The following is an 18,408-nucleotide window of genomic DNA, read 5'->3' on the forward strand; positions in this document are numbered from 1 at the left end:
TAGTTTGGCTTATAATTGGTTAATATAAACAACTAATTAAATGATTATTAATGAGAGAAGAGTAACAACGACTTCATAGCTCGGGTGCCATATTTGATCTGCTTTATTGATTTCCTCCTACGTTAGGCCTAATGCACTAGCGGCACCTAGCGAGGAGGATATGAACTATCATAAGGATATGAACTATCATACATATACATAACAAAGCTAAACGAAGCTAAGCGAAGCTAAACGAAGCTAAACGAAGCTAAACGAAGCTAAACGAAGCTAAACGTAGCTAAACGAAGCTAAACGAAGCTAAACGAAGCTAGGCTAAGCTAAGCGAAGCTAAACGAAGCTAAACGAAGCTAAGCTAAGCTAAACGAAGCTAAACGGAGCTAAACGAAGCTAAGCTAAGCTAAACGAAGCTAAACGAAGCTAAACGAAGCTAAACGAAGCTAAACGAATCTAAGCGAAGCTAAACGAAGCTAAGCTAAGCTAAACGAAGCTAAACGAAGCTAAACGTAGCTAAGCTAAGCTAAACGAAGCTAAACGAAGCTAAACGAAGCTAAGCTAAGCTAAGCTAAGCTAAACGAAGCTAAACGAAGCTAAACGAAGCTAAACGAAGCTAAACGAAGCTAAACGTAGCTAAACGAAGCTAAACGAAGCTAAACGAAGCTAGGCTAAGCTAAGCGAAGCTAAACGAAGCTAAACGAAGCTAAACGAAGCTAAACGTAGCTAAACGTAGCTAAACGAAGCTAAACGAAGCTAAACGAAGCTAGGCTAAGTTAAGCGAAGCTAAACGAAGCTAAATGAAGCTAAACGAAGCTAAATGAAGCTAAACGAAGCTAAACGAAGCTAAACGAAGCTAAACGAAGCTAGGCTAAGCTAAGCGAAGCTAAACGAATCTAAACGAAGCTAAACGAAGCTAAACGAAGCTAAACGAAGCTAAACGTAGCTAAACGTAGCTAAACGAAGCTAAACGAAGCTAAACGAAGCTAAACGAAGCTAAACGAAGCTAAGCGAAGCTAAACGAAGCTAAGCGAAGCTAAACGAAGCTAAACGAAGCTAAGCTAAACGAAGCTAAACGAAGCTTAACGAAGATAAGCGAAGCTAAATGAAGCTAAACGAAGCTAAACGAAGCTAAACGAAGCTAAACGAAGCTAAACGAAGCTAAACGAAGCTAAACGTAGCTAAACGAAGATAAACGAAGCTAAACGAAGCTAAACGAAGCTAGGCTAAGCTAAACGAAGCTAAACGAAGCTAAGCTAAGCTAAACGAAGCTAAACGAAGCTAAAGGAAGCTAAGCTAAGCTGAACGAAGCTAAACGAAGCTAAACGAATCTAAGCGAAGCTAAACGAAGCTAAGCTAAGCTAAACGAAGCTAAACGAAGCTAAACGTAGCTAAGCTAAGCTAAACGAAGCTAAACGAAGCTAAGCTAAGCTAAACGAAGCTAAACGAAGCTAAACGAAGCTAACCTAAACGAAGCTAAACGAAGATAAGCGAAGCTAAATGAAGCTAAACGAAGCTAAGCGAAGCTAAACGAAGCTAAGCTAAACGAAGCTAAACGAAGCTAAACGAATCTAAACGAAGCTAAACGAAGCTAAGCGAAGCTAAGCTAAACGAAGCTAAACGAAGCTAAACGTAGCTAAGCTAAGCTAAACGAAGCTAAACGAAGCTAAGCTAAGCTAAGCTAAGCTAAACGAAGCTAAACGAAGCTAAACGAAGCTAACCTAAACGAAGCTAAACGAAGATAAGCGAAGCTAAATGAAGCTAAACGAAGCTAAGCGAAGCTAAACGAAGCTAAACGAAGCTAAACGAATCTAAACGAAGCTAAACGAAGCTAAGCGAAGCTAAACGAAGCTAAACGAAGCTAAACGAATCTAAACGAAGCTAAACGAAGCTAAACGAAGCTAAGCTAAACGAAGCTAAACGAAGCTAAACGAATCTAAACGAAGCTAAACGAAGCTAATCGAAGCGAAGCTAAATGAAGCTAAACGAAGCTAAACGAAGCTAAACGAATCTAAACGAAGCTAAGCGAAGCTAAACGAAGCTAAACGAAGCTAAGCTAAACGAAGCTAAACGAAGCTAAACGAAGCTAGGCTAAGCTAAGCGAAGCTAAACGAAGCTAAACGAAGCTAAACGTAGCTAAACGTAGCTAAACGAAGCTAAACGAAGCTAAACGAAGCTAAACGAAGCTAAGCGAAGCTAAACGAAGCTAAACGAAGCTAAACGAAGCTTAACGAAGATAAGCGAAGCTAAATGAAGCTAAACGAAGCTAAGCGAAGCTAAACGAAGCTAAACGAAGCTAAACGAAGCTAAACGTAGCTAAACGAAGCTAAACGAAGCTAAACGAAGCTAGGCTAAGCTAAGCGAAGCTAAACGAAGCTAAGCTAAGCTAAGCTAAGCTAAACGAAGCTAAACGAAGCTAAGCTAAGCTAAACGAAGCTAAGCTAAGCTAAACGAAGCTAAACGAAGCTAAACGAAGCTAAACGAATCTAAGCTGTCATGTATACATTCTACTCGTTGTACATTCACTCCGAAAAATATATATTTTTCGGAGTGAATGTACAACGAGTAGAATCTAAGCGAAGCTAAACGAAGCTAAGCTAAGCTAAACGAAGCTAAACGAAGCTAAACGTAGCTAAGCTAAGCTAAACGAAGCTAAACGAAGCTAGGCTAAGCTAAGCGAAGCTAAACGAAGCTAAGCTAAGCTAAACGAAGCTAAACGAAGCTAAGCTAAGCTAAACGAAGCTAAACGAAGCTAAACGAATCTAAGCGAAGCTAAACGAAGCTAAGCTAAGCTAAACGAAGCTAAACGAAGCTAAACGAAGCTAAACGTAGCTAAGCTAAGCTAAACGAAGCTAAACGAAGCTAAGCTAAGCTAAGCTAAGCTAAACGAAGCTAAACGAAGCTAAACGAAGCTAAACGTAGCTAAACGTAGCTAAACGAAGCTAAACGAAGCTAAACGAAGCTAACCTAAACGAAGCTAAACGAAGATAAGCGAAGCTAAATGAAGCTAAACGAAGCTAAGCGAAGCTAAACGAAGCTAAACGAAGCTAGGCTAAGCTAAGCGAAGCTAAACGAAGCTAAACGAAGCTAAACGAAGCTAAACGTAGCTAAACGTAGCTAAACGAAGCTAAACGAAGCTAAACGAAGCTAAGCCAAGCTAAGCTAAGCTAAACGAAGCTAAGCTAAGATAAGCTAAGCTAAACGAAGCTAAACGAAGCTAAACGAAGCTAAGCTAAACTAAGCTAAGCTAAACGAAGCTAAGCTAAGCTTAGCTAAGCTAAACGAAGCTAAACGAAGCTATACGAAGCTAAGCTAAACGAAGCTAAGCTAAGCTAAGCTAAGCTAAACGAAGCTAAACGAAGCTAAGCTAAACGAAGCTAAGCTAAGCTATGCTAAGCTAAACGAAGCTAAACGAAGCTAAGCTAAGCTAAACGAAGCTAAGCTAAGCTAAACGAAGCTAAACGAAGCTAAGCTAAGCTAAGCTAAGCTAAACGAAGCTATACGAAGCTAAGCTAAACGAAGCTAAACGAAGCTAAGCTAAGCTAAGCTAAGCTAAACGAAGCTAAACGAAGCTAAACGAAGCTAAGCTAAACGAAGCTAAGCTAAACGAAGCTAAGCTAAGCTAAGCTAAGCTAAACGAAGCTAAGCTAAACGAAGCTAAACGAAGCTAAACGAAGCTAAGCTAAACGAAGCTAAGCTAAGCTAAGCTAAGCTAAACGAAGCTAAACGAAGCTAAGCAGGGGTAACAGTATGGAAACAGCAAGGGGTCCCAGCAGGGGGTAATAGTATGGAAACAGCAGGTGGTAACAGCAGGGGGTCCCAGCAGTGGGTAACAGCAGGGGGTAACAGTATGGAAACAGCAGGGGGTAATAGTATGGAAACAGCAGGGGGTAGCAGCAGGGGGTCACAGCAGGGGGTAACAGTATGGAAACAGCAGGGGGTCCCAGTAGGGGGTAATAGTATGGAAACAGCAGGGGGTAACAGCAGGGGGTAACAGTATGGAAACAGCAGGGGGTAACGGCAGGGGGTCCCAGCAGGGGGAAATAGTATGGAAACAGCAGGGGGTCTCAGCAGGGGGTAACAGCAGGGGGTAACGGCAGGGGGTCCCAGCAGGGGTTAACGGCAGGGGGTCACAGCAGGGGGTAACAGTATGGAAACAGCAGGGGGTCCCACTCTAACCCACTCTAGCCACTCTAGCCACTCTAAACCACTCTAAACCACTCTAACCCACTCTAACCCACTCTAGCCACTCTAAACCACTCTAACCCACTCTAAACCACTCTAAACACTCTAAACCACTCTAAGCCACTCTGAAGCACTCTAACCCACTCTAGCCACTCTAAACCACTCTAACCCACTCTAAACCACTCTAACCCACTCTAAACCACTCTAACCCACTCCAACCCACTCTAACCCACTCTAGCCACTCTAAACCACTCTTATATATATCTAAGAGTGGTTTAGAGTGGTTTAGAGTGGCTAGAGTGGGTTAGAGTGGTTTAGAGTGGGTTAGAGTGGCTGTTTCATGGGATTTTATTGTGTTTTTATGCTGTTTTATGGGATTTTGTGTTTTTATGCTGTTTTATAGTGTGTTATGCGGTTTGGTTTTTATGCTGTTTTATTGCGTTTAAAGCTGTTTTATTGTGTTTTTATGCTGTTTATTATGTTTTATGTTGTTTCATTGTGTTTTATGTTGTTTTATTGTATTTTTATGCTGTTTTATTGTGTTTTATTGTGTTTTTATGCGGTTTTGCGTTTTTATGCTGTATAGTTTGTATAAGAATGACACAAATGTTTTTAACTTTTTTCAAGAATTTTATTTTCGTTTCTTAAGGTTTTTTAATGGATCCTTTCCTTCCATCTAAGTAAGAAATATTTCAGATGTAAAGTTCTAATTACTAAGCAATAGATTTAATTGACTCACCCTTCGTTTCCTATTTTGTCCATTTTTTCTAGCCATTTTTCCTTTACTATCGCCATATAAGGTTGTAGCTAAAGACGCGTCATTACTTTTCCTATTTTTCCGTCCTTTTTCCGCTCGCACCATTTTTCTTAAAGTTGGGGGAACTGAAATAAGAAAATAGTACTTTAAACTGGCATAAAAACACAAAAACCACATTAAAACCACAATAAAACAGCGTAAAACAACAAAGAAACAGCACAAAAAGAAAAAAACACCATAAAACAGCGTAAAAACACAATAAAACGGCGTAGAAACACAATAAAAAGGCGTAGAAACACAATAAAACGGCGTAAAAACACAATAAAACGGCGTAAAAACACAATAAAACGGCGTAAAAACACAATAAAACAGCGTAAAACACCATAAAACAGCGTAAAACACAATAAAACAGCGTAAAAACACAATAAAACGGCGTAAAAACACAATAAAACGGCATAGATACACAATAAAACGGAATAGAAAAACGGCATAAAACACAATAAAAAACAGTATATTAAACTAACATTGAAACTTAAGAGTGAACTATTAGCTATTATTATTAATTATTATAAACGCCAAAAGAATTAGTTACCAATATATTCTGGAACATCATGAAGATAAGATTGTAATTTAACGGTATGCAAAGCTTTATCATGCTTCAAAGCTTGCAAATCTCTGGGATTGTCTTCAAAATAAGTCTGAAAAGAAAAAGAAAGAAAAATCAAATTAAATATGCATAAATTAAATAATTTTATTTTGAAACTCACTTTTAACTTTTGGCTTTTTAAAATCTCAGACTTGATTTCTTTTAACCTCGCTTCTCTAATGGCAATTTTTGTCACGGCTCTAAGAGCATCCTAAATATTTCAATGATGGAAACAACAAATTAATAATTAAGTTAACCATTTTGTTAATTAAATACTATAATTATTCACACACCCTGGATCTGTATCTAAACCCTTCAATCTCTTCCATTTTGAACTGATAAGGCTTGAAAATACTCTTATTAGCTTTACGTTCTTCACGTTCATCTATAAATTAAAAGAACACGTTTAACAATAAAATTAAAATTAAAATTAATTCGTGGAACTAATATATTGATTATTGACCTTCTTCGGATTGACAAAATTTATCCTCAACTGCTTTCATTAAAGGGAGATCTTTGATTGAAATAAAAGACAAAGCGGTTCCCTTTTGAGTTCCCCTCGCAGTTCGACCAACGCGGTGAATGTAAGATTCAACACTCAATGGAAAATCAAAATTAACGATGTTGGACACAAATTGGAAATCAATTCCTCTAGAAACACCGTAGTTTTTATCCTTCTTTCGCTTCCTAAAATAATAAAGTAACCTTCCTTAAGTCAATCAAATATTAATAATAAACTAATAATTAATTAATTAGTAATTACCCTTTATCTTTCGGTTTTTTGCCAATTTCTTCCGAACAAGATGTTTCATCCGAAGCTATGATAATTTGATATACTCCTTCATTAAACTGATTGATAACGTGACACCTAATAAATAAAAATTATATTAAGACCCACAGTAGATAGTAGAGTATTTCTTTTTATTTATCGATTCCTTTCTCGTTAACTTCAATATACCTGGAAACTACCGGCAATTCAGAGTTTAAAATGCAAGACTTGACCCCAAACTGTTCCAAAAAAAGCTTTAACCTAATTTAAAGTAATTTTACAAATTTATAATTAATTCAAAAAATTTAAATATTAATTATCTTTAATTGATCTTACTTAAAGCAACGATCAACATTATTAACAAAAATTATTGTTTTTCCTCTGATTAGGTTTAATTTAAGCAAAGCACACGCGAGAACAAACTTTTCCTCCTCTTCGCATCTAAATCAATTTAAAATTAAATTAAATCAGTTTAGAATTAACTTATTTCTTACTTTATATGATATTGAGTAAGTTGATCTAATTCTGGCAATTCCGGTTCCTCTAGTTTAAGAATCACGGGGTTATGTAGAATTATTTTCTTCATTTCTAACACTTCCGCTGTTAAAGTAGCTGACATCAGTGCGGCTTGATAAACTCGAGGTAATTGCCTAAAATTTTAATTAATTAAAATTAATTAGATATAAACCTTTCACGATAAACATTTTATTTACTTTAAAAGATCTTTGATATCTTTTTTATAACCAAAACTAAATATCAAGTCAGCTTCATCTATAACCAAGTCAGTCAGTGATACTTGAAGGTTAATGTTCTTGGCATTGATATGGGCTAAAACTTGACTGGGTGTTCCTATCACCAAGTCAGGTTTTTCCATCAAAAGTGGCCTTTTAATATGAAACGTTAGTATAAATATTATTTACGCGTTTTAAGCCTTCGTACCTTTGAGTAACAACATCAGATTTTTGGGAAACATCAACGGATCTTAGAAGAGGACCGCAAGAACTGGTTAGATTCTAAAAAACAATGGCCCATTATTAAAATATTTATAACTTTCACAATAAACGAGACTAAATTACGTTAAAATGGCTTTGGATTTGTTTACATAGTTCTTTACTCGGAGCTAAAACAAGGGCTCTGATTTCTTGTTTGGTATTTGGTTCCTAAAACCATACGAATTTTATCATATTCCCTCATTTAATTAACAAAATAGACTTGCTTACCTTTTTTAAACTCAGTAGTTTTTGTATCAATGGAATAAGGAAGGCTCCGGTTTTACCAGATCCCGTTCTACCTCTAGCCAAAATATCTTTACCTTCAAGAGCGAGTGGTATAGCTTTCTCTTGAATTAAAGTTGGTGATTCCCAAGAAAGCTTTGAAATGGCCTAAAAACGATAAGTACATTTTTCTCTATTTGCGACTAATTCGATTGCCAGAAATTAAAAATTAAATTGCATAATGCACTGCAGATTGCAGCTGAGCTTAGTGCAATTTGCCAAGGCTTAAGAGAAACAAATTGATAATATCGTAATTACTTGTAATAAACGATCATCCAAACCCATTTCATGGAAATTTAAATTAGCCTGCATCTTTGTCTTTGATAATAAGCGTCAATCAAGTTAATTAAATATATTAATTAATTAATTAAGACATGTCTTCGGAAGTTCGGAAAGAGATTAGCACTTTAAGCACGTGTTTTTGATGTTTGACATGGAGGAAAGAGCCAAGAGTAGGATGGAGTGGAAATAGTACTTTTTATAATAATATTGTATTTAGTAGCAGACGTCACAGGCAACCACAGAAAACGTGTGGTTACCGGGAATTTCAAGAGACTATTCAAGGTAAGCCTTTTCCAAGTTTTATCAAAAACTATTAAGATTTTATTTTAATTCATTTGTAAAGTAAGGCAAAAAGATGTTTCGCTAAAAGAAATAAGTTTAAAATTTCAAAACCAAACAAAATTACGAGTAAAAGGAAAAGCCCAAGGGCGAAGTGACTACATAGAATAAAAGCTCAGACCAAAACTTAAATACATATTATTTTTTTAATTATTTCCAAGATCTTAAGCCTAATTTGCTTTAATTATGACTAATTCGATTAATTTTAATTGATAAATAATAATTAAACGACCGTTCACTGGCGATACTAAAGCATTTTCGTGCCCGCGAACTCCATTTGAAATGAAAGAATTAGGCTTAAGAATTCCAGAGCTAAAACTGGCGCATGCGTCTACTCGCCTAGGCAGTCCTCCGGAGGGGGGGGGTCGCGCCATCTTTAAAAATGGGTCTCTAATTCCATTTAGTTTTCTTATAATAATGAAAGAAAATTTAGCAAAAAAAAAAAAAAAAAAAACTCTCCATAGTCGGGATGTCAACTTACCAGGTTTTTAGCACAGTAATTACAGTTTTCGTAAATAACCAGGGAAAATCGTAAATTACCGAGTACATCACCGTGGTAATTACCGTTCAAAACTGTATTTATTGAAAATATTACATATTTTACAAAAACAAAGAAGTGTAGAAAAATCATGGTTAGGAAACTAACTGGGAAAACGTTGAGGGAAACTAAATTTGATTTATAAGATCTTACCATTCAAAGGGGATTTCAACTATAGCTCTGTTTTGTGGGAAATTGGTTAAAGTTCGGCGAAAAATAATATCAATAGAGTAAAAGGGCTATGTTGAAAAATGTTTCTGAAGGATAATAACAAGGCTTAAGTAGCTCTTAATAGTAACATAATTCTTAAAATACATTTTACTAGCGGTAATAGGAAATTATAGAGATTACGCGGAGAATTCTTATCGCTACTCGATGATAATGATTGAGATGGGAGGAGCTTAATCTTAGAGCATGCGTGCGTTTTACAGCGTGAATGGCGTCGCCAGATGTCGCTGTAACCGTAACGCGAGCTTTGACTTGATTTTTCAAACTCACGCGCTACAGTACGCGCTGTTGTGTAGTAAGCTTTACCATAGCCGACTCGATCACGCTTTTGGCTGCACGCGCTATGGCTTTACGGATTTCCAGTGTAACCTCTATAATTTCTTCATGGCAACGATAAAAACTGACATAATTGTGAAATTTAGACGATGTAAAAATATAGTTTGAGAAACCGCGATTGTGGCTTATGGTATTTGTCGGGTGGGTTTTTTGCGATTCTGTGACCGGGCGCAAAAGAAAACTCCCAGAACCAATAAAACAACGCAAATAATGATGAGAATGATGAAGGCGGTTGTGCTTATTACAGATGGCTCTACAGATTCTTCGGGAATGGCGTTAGTAGCGTTTATCATATAACCAAGAGCCCATCCAACGCTACTATTTTTAATCTACAAAGCGTACGCTAGTTAATTAGAAATCGTATTATTAATAAATAATAATTTAAGATTGAACTTACTTTTTTAGTAAAGGTTATGCTAGGCCAGCTTTCCGAAGTATAATTATACCCCTTAGTTAAAATGACATCAACGGCGTGACCTTGCATACAAAATTTTGGCAATACATCGGCTTTGGCGCTAGAGTTCATGGCTACCACCTGAGACCAAGTCTTTTGGCAAAAGTTTTTCACTTTATCTCGATAGTTTTCTAACGTAGTATTTTTGGCGTCCAGAAAATCAGTTGTGTAAAAATAACTAGAAAATGCCTGAATTTAAAAGAAAATTACAATAAGTCTTCAAAATGAATAGGAATAACGTATAGGCCTACCCTACCCTACCATCATATTATCCGGTCTGATAGAAGATTCAATTTCTTGAAAACATTCTTTGTAACCCGTATTTACGCAAGTATCGTGGTTAAAAACGATACTCATCATCTCTTGACATTTGTCGGTATCCGACGTCCCTTTGATGGTGAAATTCTTAGTCTATCCGCGAATTAAAACGATATTCCTTTAAATATAACGGCATAAGTTCGTAAGATATGTTCCATAAGTTTGTCACTGGTTACTGAGAGCTTGTCACGAAGCGACGCCTGGTGAGGCGCTGTCAAAGGCTTAGTACAGACTAAATACCTCTCTAGCATTACGAACTTGTATAGGTAGTGTCATACTTATGGAAGATATCTTATAAACGTATGATATCACCATGGTATTATGTTTTACGAATTACCAGAAGCGTGGGGTCAATTAAAAGATCGCGTTTAGATTCCTTCGTTTCGGTACAAGGTTGGTCGAAAATATCAACAGCGCTGTTAATTTCATTCCAACCAGAATGGTGACACGGACTCTCCACCGTTTCCGATCCTTTTAACTGAAATTAAGTTTTAAGATTTGAGTTGAAAAAATGTATCCTTTCGCCTTAAACGAAGCTTGTCCTTATTACATCGGTTATCGTTGACAAGTAACGTCTATGTATTTCATTGGCACCGTAACATAGATAAGAAACGCTAAAAACATGGTATTTTTCACCGTAAATATTTAAGGTTTTCACGTTAGGTTTATCTTTAAATTCTTCAACAACTTCGAAAGCTATCTGAGTCGAAGCTCCGCCCATATCAACGGATCCTACAGTAGGGTGCTGAAAAATTAACCCGTAACTTAGTAGAATTACGCCTTAGTACTTTGGTGTAATTAAGCAATCTCTAGATTATCGTACCAATTTGCTTTGAAGACTTCCCAATAGAAAATTGCTGGTAATCCACGCGAATATGCCTTCATCTTGGCCCGTAATTACCCCGACATCTTCTCGACGCATCCCGGATTTGGGTATCGCGCACTTTATAGCGATAAATGTGGCCATATTTAAGTAGGGATTAGAAATACTTGGAAACAAAAAACACACACAAAAAATATGATCGCAACACCGTAAACTCAGGTTTAAATATGACGCCTATCACGTATTGCTTTTCAAATTGCCCACCAATCGGGATAGGCGTTCGAGATATTTGAAACTGTAATGATGTAAGTACTTAAGTAGACGCATTCCCGCTGTGGCGGCGACGTAAACTGGAGTATCACCTCGTTTTTCATCAGGAATTTTTTTCCCAACTTTTTCTAAACAAGGTATTAAAGATTTTCCAGCATCTTCCGGATTTGAGAAACTGGATATTCCCTCTGTTAAGCGAAGAGATCAAAATGTTTCAAATTTTCTTTTCAAAAAAAACCCACTAGAGTACTTGAACATCGAAAATTCATTGGCCCAGTGTTGTCTAACCAAAGATGTTAAGTCCAAGAACCCACATAAAACCCGAGAACGTGCGAATACTTTTTTAGGGCTTGGAAAACCCGGGATCACGTGACCCCTTCCCAATTCCTCGTACATTCTAGTGTCTTACTCGACACTTAATGGCAAGTTCGTTTATTTATAATAAGCTATCGCATTACCTTCTACACCGCATTTTTCGATTTCATCGACGTATCCCGTCCCTTTGTATTTATCTCCCTTCCATTTGTATAATAATGCCTCCGAATGACTTGAACCAGCGTCCACTATGACTCCGTACTAAAAACGAACAATAGAAAAAAAGAAGAACCATTTAAATGATTTTACCAAGCATTAATCTGGGAATTTAACCCGCAATTTATTACGAAAAGGGGCCCGCCCATACTATACACAAAGAAATAATATTCAATTGTTCCCGCATGGAAGCGAATCTAATAGCACCCCGAGTTTTTGTAATGATTTATTTGTCATGGTATGGCATGCGGTACTGGGAAGTGTCAAAGCGTAAATAGCTTTTCTTAGTTTTTTGCTCGCGAGTTGACAAAAGTTGTCGGGAAGCTCTCCAGAAAAGATTGAAGTTTCTTTACTTTATAATACATTACGTTTTAAAAGCTTAAGATAAAAATTTCGTCCCGAAGTTTCCCATTTGGCAACGTTCGTAATCGTAAACGAAAGTGCCTGTCCTCCTTACTTCTATTTTGAACATCGGGGTGTAATCAGAGAAATACTTGTACTGGAATAGAAGGTTGACTTTTTGGTTCAAGTTTCCACGTCATAACCGGAAACGAAGGGAGAGCGTTTTTTGATTGTAAAAGCCAACCTTCTATTGGGGTACTATTTTCTATGACGTAACCATCCTTTCGTTAACTACAATAATACAGTGAAACTCGCTGTCTAGGCAATTCTTACGTAATATATATGTTTTGCAGTTTTTATTTCCGCAGCTGGATTAATTTATTAGTGGTTTTACGACTTACAGTAAGAGTTCCAGTGATAATGTTTTAATTTGACGAAGTAACTATAGGCCTAGATTTAGACGCGGAGGGTTTTTATGAACAGTTTTCACTAAAGGTGCCAGATAAAATTCATCCCCTCTCAGAGAGGTGATCTCGATTAAATAATTTCAGTTGTTTAATAAGTTTAGCATCCGTGATAACTTTGTCTTAGTACGTAAACTACGTAAGGACGTGCCGAGGGGTCACTCACTTAACGTAATCGGTGTACACGACTGTACCTTTGACTGTAATAAACTGATTACGTGGAATCTTTAAGTTTCCTGCTTAAATGATTACAACAATCAGTAATCAGTGTACAGAAACTCAGAGAGTGATTAACCCCTCGGAACGTGCGTACATCTTCGTCTAAACTAAACATTATCCCTTAAATCTCGTAATATATAGTTATTAATAAAACTTACGTCAAAAGGTATATCTCCTCCGGTCAAGGCATAGAGCAAGGATAAGAATATTAATCCGACTAATCCAACGACGATAGAGATTCCCGCCAAAATCTTTAGATTGGCCATATTGATTTGTCTCGCTCAAACCACTTTTAAGAACTTTTCGGCCGTACTAACCGTCCAAGGATCTGGTTAGTTTTAAGTCTCTATATAGAATTTTTTTAAGAGAGAGAGTTACTGGTGTACGAAATTTGACACCGTAGCTGTTTCACAAGTCCAAAATTCCTTAAAACGCGGTCTGGGGCCCTGGGAAGAAGCAACGTTTCAAATGGAACGAAGTCGCTCGCTCAACTGACAGCCACTATAGTAAAATAAAAGAACTCTTTTCAGTTTAAGCATCGCGACAAAACTTTTCGCTAAAACATTTTGAGGAAGATTTTAACCGTTATTAAAGGCAAGAAAGAAGACTGTAGTTATGTGCCAAGAAAATTTAGTTTCGCGCCAAAACGCGTACCTACGCCCATGAACTATAGGAACAGGGTTAAAGATAAACTTGCCCGGATGGTTAAGTCGCTTGTAATAACAATCGGGAGGGAATTAAGGGATATAATATTTCTCCTTTCAATAAATAAAAAAAAAATGCAGCTAGCTTTCAAGGTGTTCTAATGTTAATTACAACAAGTACACGTATATAGATACCAAAGATTTAGAAAGACCTTGCCTCGCGTCTTGTCTTATAGCTTTTCTTTCTTTCTTTTTATATTTTTTTTTCAAACCCTTAAAGGCTCGATTCCTTCTAGGGTGATTCTCAGACGTCCTGTTTTAATTAATGAATTCCAAGGGGTTGGGGGGGAAAAGGACTTAAAACCATTTTAACTTCGATAACTTCCGCCAGAAACCCCGGAGAGATATGGCGAATAAGATTAGTGTGTAATATACGACCCGCACCAAAAAACTTCAAAGGCAAATTTCTCATCGAGGGTGTATATAGTGAAGGAATAGAAAGCAACCTTCAAAATTATCATATAATCTTCAAGCGTGGGCCAATAAACTACAGGACATAATATGACTGTACAAATTGAATGGTGACATGTTTTCGGTACGGTTCTGTTCAGTTTTTACCGTTTCTTAACTTTAACCGCGCCAGTAATTTGTTATTAGAGAATCTTAGGTTTGGAACAAGATTTTCAAAAGTCTGTTGTTGATAGCGGTTGAATTGCATACGTTACAAATGACTGGCAACACTTGTCCGCACACAATCTCTAGTGACACTATAGTTTTCCCGTTTTTATTGACCCATGCCGTTAGGAAATTACCGATGATTTGTCAATTATCTTCCATTCCTTGGCTATATTTTTGGTGATGAAAAAATGTCGGTTGAAAGATATAGAGGTTCATTTAGATCGTTTCAAAGATCACTAGGATAGAATTTTTGTTAAAGGGATCAAATTACATTCGCTGGTTGGCTATAGACGATAATGAGATATTTTAAACCAAAAGACGCCAGCCACGTTTATGAAATTACTTATGAAAATATTTATTTTAAAATTTATCTTGTCAAAAAGATAATTAATACGGTTTTTTTCTTCACTCGTGGGAAGTTTTCTTTTTAACAATTTCACCAACAGTTAACAGGGATATGTCAATTTATATCTTAAGTGGTTTTATTCATGGTTGGAATCTAACCTTTGAACGACGGATTTCGTCGTTTTGTCATGCTTTTCAATTGAACAAAAATCCCCCGCTTGAGAAGGTCCGCTACTATATTGGAGAGTGGGGGGTAGTTCCAAGGGGGTAATCACTATAAATTCCCTTTGGTTGTACAAGCAAAGGTACGGGACGGTGCATACACCATTTACTCTTAGTGACTAGCCCCTTGACTTAAAAAGTTTTGAAAGTTAATCATTTCAAAACTAAATTGTACAAAAAAGAAAGACAATATAGAAGTCATGGATTTGTGTCGGATAAGAAAAAATGTACCTCTGAGGTTTTGTTTTTCTTTTTAAATTAACCTTCGTTGGAAGAAGATAAGATGGATGAAACCTCACCGCTAAATTCTTTTAATTAAAAACACGCGTGCTACAAGAGAAGTATACGATCATTATCGCAAATTATATAAATATCCTTGAAATTCATCACAGGAATTGGGATCCGACACTGGGGAATGTATTTAATAGAATTTTATACATATAGTTTTTTTTTTTTTTTTTTTAAGTTCCCCCGTCTTGTTGGTAGACTGCAGAGTGACTAATTTGGGGGGACTTGTAATGAAAACTGTTTATATACTTGACTTAGGAACATTTATGGTGTGATAGTAGTGGTTTTTGGGACATAATTTTTTGTGGTCCTCATTCGTTTCAAGGCATTTTCAAAACAAGAACCCCTAAGAAATACAAGGTTCATAAACTAAAATAATAATTTTCAACTTGGCGCCCACATTAATTGTTTTTCTTTCCCTTTTATAATTAATCGCTATAACATAAGGAAGACTAACATCAAATAATATTAATGCCGGTATATATCGCAACCGGTTTGTGTAGGTGCTGTACAATACAGGAATTTACTGACTGACTAGATAGTATAGGTCTAGTAAAGCTACACGGCTACAGTGCATTAAATTTATCTTGCATTAAAAGCTTGTGTTGCCAATATAATTTAAGGTTTATACAAGAAGTGATATCTAGTTTATTAGGGAGAAGGTTGAAGATGCCTAAGTATTCGCGCGCCATAGTCCCAGTCCCCCTTTCAAAATACAAGGGGGGACGTAAAAGGAGGCCACCGGGCTATTTCATAGCCTCTCCTCAGTCGGAAAATATGACTGTAATTTTCCCGTCATTCGCGTCGCACTGACGTGAGTTTTCAAGAACCAATGAGATGCTGGTTGTAATTTAGAGGCGGGGATTAACTCCGTCCGGACCTATATACGTACATTTGGACTGGAGATAAAGCTGGAAATGCGGCGAATTTATACCTTCTCCCTAATAAACTAGATATCACTTCTTGGTTTATATTACGCGGTATAATCTCTCTCATTATTACGAGTCAAAAACACGTGACTTTTTTAACATTTTTTTCAAGTCGCTACCCTTGAACTACAACGTTTTGATAATCGGTATACACGGCCAACTTTTAACTAAAGATTTCACGAACTCGCCCAGTATTTTAAAATAATAAATTAGTCGGATAAGTTTTAGAGTTAGCTGTTAGAGAAAATATATCACTGGAATAGAAAGTATATGGAATTCGTAGCGGTTACGACCACGTGCGTCGCATTTAAATATAATCGATACTAAACTCCAACCAATTAGAGACAGACGAAAGCTTTGGCGGCAAAATGAGCTTCTATTCCCGCAGTTCTAGTTTCTACGTTATCTGTAACCGATACTCTTGAGAAATACAGATTTTTCATTCCGTCATCTTTATAAACTTACCTAAAATGAAGTCTACCTTGAAAAATACAAGCAAAACCGGGCAATATCTTGTTATTTGGTAGGAAAGTTTAGAATGTGTTATAAATTTAGAATCTTCCCATGTAGCGTCCAAAAACTGACAACTATCTAACTAGAAAAAGAAACTCCGTTTCAAAAATCTTATCTCCGTATTATAAACAATACACCGCGCTAATTAACACGCGTAACATTTTGTAATAACGGCGGATTTTGATGACAATCTTGGTTGGTGAAATAACCTTGGGTTTTAATCAATATCTCCCTCTAGTTTTATTATATTATAGTTATAATAGTGAAGCCCAAAACAGTTATCACGAATTCCTCCTAAACGCGGCTTTACTGGCTTTGCAAACTTATAAAACACAGGTCGATTTTCTACTTCAAACTTTTATCTGACATAATCAATATATCAGCGTTATTTAACAGCCTTGTTCCGATAAAACAATTCCCATTGTACTTATGTACCTGGTACTGCAAATGTTTAAAGGTTATACACTCCGAAAGAAGTCCATTAGTTAATGCAGATTGAAAACTATACTTATAAAATTTGGTGCATGCACAATTCCATATTCGAGTTTCCGGTAATTAAAGTTTTTTGGAACAGATTACGTAATATTTTAAATTCATTTCTTTAGCCTTGGGTCGGTCGGTTTTGAGTTCAAGTGGGCGAAAGAAAGTTAAATGTATTTTGGGTATAAATATTTCACGCGGGAAGTTGTCAAAGAAACGGTTATAAAGGACAAGATGATCGAATTATATATTCACGTCACTTTGCTCTAGACTATGTCATATTTAAAAACAGGCCTTATTTGATTCAATTCAAAGTGCTCTAGGCGTACTATACATTTATTATTCGAATTGACCTCGCAAATGTTAGTTAAGTATAAGACATTAAGTGTAAAGGTTCTTTTTTTTATATACAAAGTACACATTAACTTTCCAGAAAAATATGGGTCAGCTTAATTCTTTTGATGAAAAACGAGGGGGTAATCACTCGTACTTTCCCTAGCCCTACAACAAGGGATTCTATTAATGATTTAATACAGCGTGTACACTGATTACACCGAGTGACTGGCTGGCTCAAAGCGGTTATCTAAATTATTAATTAAGTCCGTCGCGTATTGTTACTTCTACTGTTTTCCTTTAAAAATCAGCACTAAAAACTAATAATAATAATAATAATAAGCGTTGCGCAAGTGGCTCTCCCCTTTATATTATAAGCCATCATTAAAGTTTATAAATAAATATTACAGAAATGGGCGTCAATTGTTTTATCAAATATAATATTTCAATCATTTCTGTAATAGTATCTTTACGTTCATCTACCTTCATCGCGAATTAAAACCTACGCACAACATCTATACAGCGTGTTTCTGATAAATTAAGGGGCAGTGTTCTTTGGGAAATCAATTTTGAATCGAAATGTAACTTAATTCTATCTCCATTTTTCCACAAGGGACACTGTTTCAAGTTAAGATGCCAGACCAGATTTATCAGAAACACCCTGTACAATAAATTTTCAAAACAAACTTACTTGTAACGTTACCGTTATCCTTTAGGAAATCGCGTCTCTTTCATACGGAAGATGAAGCGAGACTGTCAAAACATATCAGACCCGTTATTTTACTTTTCATTATTTCTCTCTCTCTCTCTCTCTTTCTCTTGTCTCCTCCCTCTCTCTAGATCGCAACACCCACTTTTTTAAATCTACATAGATGTTTGTTGGTGTTTGGAAATTAATGCTCACAATGCCAAGCGTACTTCAAAATTCCAAATAGATTGATTGTCATAGTGAATTCACGATACGTTTCCTACTCTCGAAGTACGACATTTCCAACGCCTCTTTAGGGTTAGGAAGTAGCTAGAGCAAGAAGTGATATCTAGTTTATTAGGGAGAAGGTATAAATTCGCCACATATCTAGCTTTATCTCCAGTCCAAACGTAGGTAAGGAGTTAATCCCCGCCGCCTCTAAATTACAACTAGCATCTCATTGGTTCTTGAAAACTCGCGTCAGCGCCACGCGAATGACGAAAATTACAGTGTATTTTCAGA

The 18,408-nt window shown here is 36.5% G+C and overlaps 2 protein-coding genes across 5 annotated transcripts; both read right to left on the reverse strand.

Moving 5' to 3' along the window:
* Window positions 1-4,785: 4,785 nt before the first annotated feature.
* Window positions 4,786-8,068, reverse strand: Ddx56 (putative ATP-dependent RNA helicase DDX56). The gene is made up of 15 exons (XM_089843604.1): window positions 7,881-8,068; window positions 7,569-7,730; window positions 7,425-7,508; window positions 7,288-7,361; window positions 7,062-7,232; window positions 6,843-6,998; window positions 6,685-6,789; window positions 6,538-6,609; window positions 6,343-6,447; window positions 6,043-6,266; window positions 5,873-5,964; window positions 5,701-5,790; window positions 5,526-5,631; window positions 4,916-5,058; window positions 4,786-4,852 (listed from the first exon to the last, which is right to left on the reverse strand). Exons 1-15 carry the CDS (start codon window positions 7,932-7,934, stop codon window positions 4,808-4,810), a joined length of 1,683 nt encoding a protein of 560 aa, XP_089699730.1. The 5' UTR covers window positions 7,935-8,068; the 3' UTR covers window positions 4,786-4,807.
* Window positions 8,069-8,803: 735 nt separating this feature from the next.
* LOC149662008 (ectonucleoside triphosphate diphosphohydrolase 2-like) lies at window positions 8,804-18,038 on the reverse strand. Of its 4 annotated transcripts, XM_089843609.1 has the most exons (11): window positions 17,890-18,038; window positions 13,145-13,267; window positions 12,925-13,078; window positions 11,669-11,786; window positions 11,254-11,398; window positions 10,941-11,106; window positions 10,668-10,862; window positions 10,455-10,595; window positions 10,061-10,210; window positions 9,743-9,988; window positions 8,804-9,674 (listed from the first exon to the last, which is right to left on the reverse strand). In XM_089843609.1, exons 3-11 carry the CDS (start codon window positions 13,030-13,032, stop codon window positions 9,471-9,473), a joined length of 1,473 nt encoding a protein of 490 aa, XP_089699735.1. In that variant the 5' UTR covers window positions 13,033-13,078; window positions 13,145-13,267; window positions 17,890-18,038; the 3' UTR covers window positions 8,804-9,470. The 4 variants fall into 4 exon arrangements, with proteins under 4 accessions (XP_089699735.1, XP_089699731.1, XP_089699734.1 ...); XM_089843605.1 differs by having other exon boundaries at window positions 12,925-13,267; XM_089843608.1 differs by lacking the exon at window positions 17,890-18,038 and adding an exon at window positions 13,628-13,783 and having other exon boundaries at window positions 12,925-13,267.
* Between the last annotated feature and the right edge of the window lie 370 nt (window positions 18,039-18,408).

The sequence above is a fragment of the Phalangium opilio genome, unplaced genomic scaffold (genome assembly GCF_054372755.1).
Source record: "Phalangium opilio isolate 3A_F unplaced genomic scaffold, DU_Popi_V2 ptg000070l_1, whole genome shotgun sequence".
Lineage (NCBI taxonomy): Eukaryota > Metazoa > Arthropoda > Arachnida > Opiliones > Phalangiidae > Phalangium > Phalangium opilio.

What these genes read in the sequence shown, in the direction of transcription:
- Ddx56 (XM_089843604.1), bottom strand. Translation starts at nt 7,934, where the DNA reads ATGCAGGCTAATTTAAATTTCCATGAAATGGGTTTGGATGATCGTTTA. An exon ending in TGGATGATCGTTTATTACAA is followed by an intron (nt 7,731 to 7,880) that starts GTAATTACGATA and finishes TATCGTTTTTAG; the next exon opens with GCCATTTCAAAGCTTTCTTG. An exon ending in CTTACTCAATATCATATAAA is followed by an intron (nt 6,790 to 6,842) that starts GTAAGAAATAAG and finishes AAATTGATTTAG; the next exon opens with ATGCGAAGAGGAGGAAAAGT.
- LOC149662008 (XM_089843609.1), bottom strand. Translation starts at nt 13,032, where the DNA reads ATGGCCAATCTAAAGATTTTGGCGGGAATCTCTATCGTCGTTGGATTA. An exon ending in TCAGACCGGATAATATGATG is followed by an intron (nt 9,989 to 10,060) that starts GTAGGGTAGGGT and finishes TTTTAAATTCAG; the next exon opens with GCATTTTCTAGTTATTTTTA. An exon ending in GCATAACCTTTACTAAAAAA is followed by an intron (nt 9,675 to 9,742) that starts GTAAGTTCAATC and finishes TACGCTTTGTAG; the next exon opens with ATTAAAAATAGTAGCGTTGG.